We start from the raw sequence: 6,795 nt of genomic DNA, 5'->3' as shown, positions 1-6,795 counted from the left end.
GTGGCGCCCATGATGGCTGAGGCTACGGAGAGCATGCCGCAGCCCGCAGCCAGATCGACTACGGATTTGTCGGAGATATCGCCAAAGGAGGACTCGGCAGTGTAGAGGATGCGTGCGGCCAGGTGGGCGGTGGTTGGGTACTGCTCGAGCTGCACCTTGGGGTTGCGGAACGCCTCGACATCGGAAAGATAGCCTTCGAGCTGCTTGAGCTTCATGGTGCAGAAAGTGAGCGGGAAGGGAGGGGAGGGGGCATTTTTGTGGTGGGCGGAAAGAGCGCGGAACGTATAATAGAGTACCTCGCCGGTCTCTATGGGACCGAAAGGGAAAATTACGTCCATTTTGGAACCTGTTTTCGAAAGGTTTTTTATATGTATCTAGGATGGGGTACAGCGAGACATAGGCGGCGGCGGCAGGCAGGACCAGATTCCGAGCGAGCATGCAGCCAGGGCACGCCCTGTCAGACGGCCGAATGGCTGGCACTGCAGGGCTGGAGCAAACAGCACGGGCTACGCAAGCACAAATTGACATTAGCGTATTTCCCCAAGACATTCCGCGGCATGATGGCTACGCGCGACATAGCCATAGGGGAGGACATCGTGGAGATCCCCGAGCGCCTGCTGATGACGGCGTCCAAGGTGCAGCACGCCGGGCATCTGAGCGAGCAGCAGGCGCTGACGCTCTGGGTATACCAGCAATACAGCCTTGGCGAGCGGTCGCCCTGGCACGCGTACATCTCAACACTGCCGCAGGACTTTGACTCAGTGCCACTGTTCCAGCTGTCGGGTGCGTTGCCCGGAAAACTGGCGCAGACCGGATTGTGGCACGTTCTGCCGCGGTCTGTGCAGGCGAAAATTGCCGACCAGCACCAGCGGCTGGTGGAGGACTGGCGGTGCGCGAAATTGGTAGCGGCGGATAATCTGACAGACTGGCGTAGATTCGTGTGGGCGTGGCTGGCAGTAAGCACGCGGTCGATTAACCTGGGCAGAAAGCACAAGGACCGGCTGGCGCTGGCGCCGTTCCTGGATTTTCTGAACCACAGCGAAACCGCGCAGGTAACGGTGCGGTACGATGAGCACCGGCGGGTGTTTGCGATTCGCTCCCTGGTGGGTTACAGGAAGGGCCAGGAGGTGTTTATTTCCTACGGGCCGCACGATAACCGGCACATGCTGGTTGAGTATGGATTCGTGCTTGAGCACAATCCGTTCCGGTTCCTCGAGCTCGACAGCCAGGTCATGGACTGGATCAGCGAATGCAAGCTGGTAGTCCAGAGACGCAAGCAGTCGGCGGTCAAACCGGAGGACTTTGACCGCATGGTTGAGGTGCTGAAGGGGTATGGGCTGTTTGGCGACTACACGTTTGACAACGAGCCGTCGTTCCGGCTCCTGGCGGCCCTGCATTTGCTGCTGCCGCTGGTGGAGGAGGGGGCGGCGGTAAGGCGGGTGCTGGCGCGGTGGGAGCGGTGGCGCCGCGGCGAGCTGGAGCTGGACGAAAGGGCGGCGGAGCTGTGGGTCGAGGGCGCGTGCCAGAGCGTGCAGGAACGGGCGGGCCACGTGATGCGCGATCTCCAGGCAGAGGACAGTTTCCTGCTGGTCTGTTTGCGTGTGATCTGGGCGGAGATTGGCGGTGTCGCGGCGGGAAATTGATCTGCTTCCCCTGGTCCATGTGACGTCTTTTTTGCCTGAATATATTCCAGCAGTCACTTTGTGAGAAAAAAGAAAATTGCGCCTCGCAGGCTGCCGCAGGACTGGGGGAGGGGGTCATGCGGGCAAGTAGCAGTTTTGCTATATAGCAGCACGTCCTGGAGGGGCAGGCAAGCGTGGTTCCTCACACACCACCAACGAATATTTTTCTATTTCCAACCTACTTGTATCAGTTATGCTTGCATCATCAAAGACACTAAGGCTGGGCGCACGCCGGGCCCCTGCACTAGGCGCGCCGCAGCTGCGCACGTTCTTCAGCAGCTTCAAGGCGCGGGACAACAAGCCGGGGGAGAATCCCACCAGCTCTTTGCCGCAAAAGGCGTCGCGGATGGTACGCAGCGTCCTGTACGGGTCCGAGCAGGTGCGGCAGGAGACGCAGGCGACTTTGTCGAAGGTTCTGGCGCGCGGCAAGTACGTGCACGAAATGGCAGTGCACCATGTGAAGCCGGGCTGCTTGCACGAATACCAGGAGATAGTAGGCAGGCTGTATCCGCGCATGGTCCAGGACATGTCGCCGCAGGTGAAGCTGGTGGGGAGCTGGATGACAGACATTGGCGAGCTGGACACGGCGGTGCATATCTGGGAGTACCAGGGGTATCCGGCGCTGACGCAGGCGTACAAGAACCTAAAGACCGACGAGACGTACGGGAATTGCAGAGGCAGCTGGCGCAGCTGCTGGTGAAGAGGCGGTCGCAGGTGATGCTGGAGTTCCAGTTCTGGCCGACCCACCCGCCGGTTGAGAAGGGCGGGGTGTATGAACTGCGCAGCTACACGCTGAAGCCCGGCACGCTGCTGGAGTGGGAGCAGAACTGGCGCGTGGGCGTCGAATGCCGGCGGCACCACGAGGAGCCGATGGGGGGCGTGGTTCTCGCAGCTGGGCGTGCTGAACCAGGTGCACCACCTGTGGCAGTATCCGGATCTGCAGGTGCGCAAGCAGGTGCGCGAGGACGCGTGGAGCGAGAACGGCTGGCCCGAGACGGTGCTCAACACGGTGCCGCTGATCCAAGAGATGAGCTCGAGAATTATGCTGCCAATGCCATTCAGCTCGCTCAAGTAGGGCGATTTTGATAAAAAAAAATATATTTGAATTTCTACTGGTTCAGCACGTCCACATACTTTGACCGCGCGCCACGCCGTCTGCCCGCCGGAGTGCCTGCCCGGCTGGTGCCCGCACTGGCAGCCATCGGGGGCACCGCCGACGCCGGGCGACCGGCCATGCCGGGCGGCAGAGAGTTCAGCGGAGGGCCGACGGGCGTAGCTGGCTGGGCTGGCGGCGGCACCGACGCGCTCTGCGGCACAAAGCCCATGGCCTTGGGCGGCGGCGGTGGCAGCGGCGGCTCGGCCTCGGGCTTGGCGTTCTTGTCAACCCAGCGCTCCAGCACCGGATCGTAGACGAACTTGGAGTCGTCGCCGAGATTCGCCTGCGTGCGGCGCCCGCCCCACAGGCTCTTGAACAGCCCCATGACGCCGCTGGCCTCCGCCTCGGGCTTCGCCTCCGTGCTTTTGCGCGGCTCGGGCGGCGCCGAGCTGCGCTGCTCCACCGGCTCCGGCTTTACAACAGGTTTCTTGCTGAATCCAAACATGTCCTCATCCTCCTCTTCCACCGGCGGTGTGGCGGCTGGCGCCGACATGGCCGCATGGACCGGTGGGGCCGAAAAGCCCGGGGCCGGGACACCCAGCGCTGCCGCCGGCATTATGAACCCGTCGCTGCCCAAGTTGGCCGTGCCCGGATCGCCCCATGCTGCGTGATCCAGGCTGCGGCGCGCGTCAGTACTGGTGCGGCTCGGAACGGCTTGTGGCGAAGTGGCGAACATGGGGATATGGGGCTCACCAGTTTCTTGCGGGACGCCAGGGCTGGGTGTGCGGCTGGCAATAGCGCCGAGTGGCCGGCCAGGATGCGTGGGGCCGGAGCGGCCAGGACGGTCGGGGCCGATTTCGAATCGGCCGGGCGCCGGACCCTCGTCCAAAGCAATACGGTGGCCGTCGGCGCCGGTGATGAACTTGTCGATTGACGAGTCAAAGGCCGACATCAGCGACGTGAACGACGGCCTGGGCATGGCGCGCGCCAGCCACGACTTGCCCTGCAGTGCGGCCTCGTCGCCCACCAGCTCGGCCGCCTTAGCCGACGTCATGCCGGAGCCGATGAGCCGACTGCGCAGCTCGCGCAGCTCCTGCACCAGCGACGCATGGACAAACGGCACGGCCACGCCTGCAGGCAGAGTCGCCAGGACGCCCAGCACTGCGTCGCAGTAGCGCAGCGCCAGCGCCGTCAGCCCGCAGTCCGCCATCCACCACGCGCGGTAGAGCTTGTACGCCTGCAGATGCGGTAGGCACAGCGGCGAGTCGCCCGACCCCCGCATCGCCGCCGCCACCTCGTACAGCTCCGTCAGGCAAATCGCCGCCTGGCTGCGGTAGAACCGCGAGAACCGCCCCAGCGCCCCGCTGGCATCCTGCCCCAGCAGGACCGCGCGCGCCTGCCCCGATGCGTCCGGCAGAAACACGTCCTTGGGCTGCAGAGCCAGTGCGTAGCAGATGTGCGCGGCCACTGCCTGCCGGTCACTGCGCAGCCGGTCGCCCAGTTGCAGCATCGCTGCCTGGTCGCCAGGCGTGCGGTTTGCTAGCATCAGTGCCAGCGTCTTCGCCCAGCCCTGCGGAGCGCTGGCCTGCGGCGCTGTGTCCAGCTCCGCCGCTGTGACAAACCCGGCTTGCGGCTCGCTACGCTGGTCAAATGGCCGCGGCGGCTCGATGGCTGTCGCCCCCATGCCTGCAAACAGTCGGTACTGCAGCCCCAGCGGCGCCAGGCTGCCTGGCATCGCCGACGCCGTGTATGCTGCCACCACCGCCTGCCACACGTCCTTGCCGGTGCAGCTGGCCACCACCAGCGCATGCGCCCACATGCCGCGCTGGCACGCCAACGCAACCGCCTCCGACCGCCGCCCCGCCAGCAGCAGGCCCTCGATCTCCTGCATGTCTGCCAGCGAGCCGTGAGCAATCGGCTCCGGCGGCTCCTGCCCATTCGGCTTGGTCGGCTCCTGCACGTTGAACAGCGGCTGCAGGGCCTCGCCCGCACGCGCCATCTCGGGCTGCGCACTGTCGCCCAACGCCTCCAGCACGCCCGCCAGCACGCCCACCAGCGCCCGCTCCTCGCTGCTGCCCTGCATGCGCTCCAGCCAGGTACGGGCACAGCCCACCGCCACGTCGCGCCGCTTCAGTAGCGCCGCCTTGGTCGTCTCCCCGCCCAGCAGCGGCGTGTTGAACACCGCCGCCTCGTGCTGTGCTGAGAGCTCCGGCGGCATGTGCTCCGCCAGCTGCTGCACACGCAGCATCCCCGGCGCCGTCTTCGCTGACCCGCCGTGTGCATTGAACCGCTGCACGTGGCGCGGGAACATGGTGAACAGCCGCCCGCCGAACCCAAACGCCATAATCGGCCGCCGCCCCTGCAGCCGCCCCAGCGGGTCCTGCACCTGAGCCGGAGCCAAATCGCCTGCCGACAGGTCGCGCTCGTACGCCATGTCCAGGCTGCTGCGCTCGCTCTGGCTCTGCAGATCAAACACTCCTGCTGGCGCTGTGGGCACTCCCGTGTACCCAAACGACTGCGGCGTTACCATCTGCGCTGACCCGTGCGGGCTGGATACTCCGCCCGCATTGTACGGGTCAAATGCTGCATATCCACCCGCGCTGTCTACCTGCATCTGCTTGTCCGCTGCCGCCAGCGACGAATCGCCCACGCCATTGACCATCGGTGCCTGCGAGTATCCCCCGCTAGTATACGGATCGTACCCGCCATACCCAGGATATTGCTGCTGCTGCTGCTGGCTCTCGCCGCCATTGGCCGTATCAACCACTGCCACTGCCGCTGCCCCGTTCTCCACCGGCGCCTGCGAGTACCCAGTAGTGCTATACGGGTCGTACGCCCCAAATTGCTGCCCACTACCGCCATCCTCCTGTCCGTATCCACCAGAGCTGTATGGATCGAACGGCGTATATCCGGTGCTGCCGTCGAATTGCTGCACTTTGCCCGCCTGCTCTTGCTGGAGAGAATCTGTTCCATTGGCCAGTGGCGCCTGCGAGTACCCACCTGAGCCATACGCATCATACGTCTCGTACTGGCCCATGTCTGCCACCTGCTGGTAATCTCCAGTGCTGCCGACTGTCGCTGCGCCTGTATCCATCACTGCGTAATCGCCATTGCCTGCTGGCGCCTGCGAGTATCCTCCTGTGCTGTACGGATCATACGTGCCGTAAGCAGCGTTCGCATCTTGTTGCTGCTGGTTGCCAACTGCGCCGGTTACCGCTGCTGCAGTCGGATCCACCACCGCACGCTCAGTTGCCATATCTGGTACTTGTGAATATCCAATAGTACTGTATGGATCGTACGCACCGTAAGCAGTATTCGGGTCCTGCTGCTGCTGCTGTTGCTGACTATCGACAGCCCCTGTGGCCATAGGCCTAGACAAATCGCCAACTGTCTCGAATCCACCTGACGTAGCTGGTGCTTGCGAGTATCCTCCAGTAGTACTGTACGGATCGTACGCACCATAAGCAGCGTTCGGGTCCTGCTGCTGCTGCTGGCTATCGACAGCGCCTGTGACAACCGAATTGGTTAAATCACTCACGGCCTCATGCCCACTCGGCGTAACGGGCGCCTGTGAGTAACCAGTGCTGCTATACGGATCGTATGCACCATGTCCAGCATTCAAGTCTTGCTGCACGCGGTCATCAAGCGCCAGACCCGCGAATCCCTCCTGCTTCTGCTGCTCCAGCGATTCCATACCAACTGCCGCTGCTGCCCCGCTCTGCTGGTCCTGGTAGAACGACATACAACCGGTTTGCCCACCGGTCTCGCCAAATTCGCTCTCAAATGCCTCTGCCTGTGTGGTCAACGTGCCCCACGCCGTTTCGCGCGACACCGCAGGCTCGCCAACGCTCGACGGCTGCGTCTCCACCGGGATCTCGGCCGGCGTCTCCGGCGCGCTGTCGGAGAGCTGAGTGTAGAAATCCAGTGCGGCAGGTGGCGCAATTTCCGATACCGTTTCGGTTGCAGCTATGGATTGCGATTGCTCAGTGGAGGCAGCGGAGACTGGTAACTCAGCCT

The 6,795-nt window shown here is 63.7% G+C and overlaps 1 protein-coding gene across 1 annotated transcript; it reads left to right on the top strand.

The window, feature by feature from the left end:
• Nucleotides 1-2,028: 2,028 nt before the first annotated feature.
• DL89DRAFT_276840 (NIPSNAP-domain-containing protein) lies at nucleotides 2,029-2,757 on the top strand (the record flags this gene model as incomplete). Its single annotated transcript, XM_040889401.1, has 3 exons — nucleotides 2,029-2,315; nucleotides 2,360-2,522; nucleotides 2,575-2,757. The coding sequence occupies 3 exons, from the start codon at nucleotides 2,029-2,031 to the stop codon at nucleotides 2,755-2,757; spliced, it is 633 nt and encodes a 210-aa protein (XP_040738981.1).
• Nucleotides 2,758-6,795: the final 4,038 nt, after the last annotated feature.

The sequence above is a fragment of the Linderina pennispora genome (genome assembly GCF_002104995.1).
Source record: "Linderina pennispora strain ATCC 12442 chromosome Unknown DL89scaffold_185, whole genome shotgun sequence".
Taxonomy (NCBI): Eukaryota; Fungi; Kickxellomycota; class Kickxellomycetes; order Kickxellales; family Kickxellaceae; genus Linderina; species Linderina pennispora.
The sequence above is the reverse complement of the archived record's forward strand: the minus strand, read 5'-3'. Positions and strand labels throughout refer to the sequence as shown.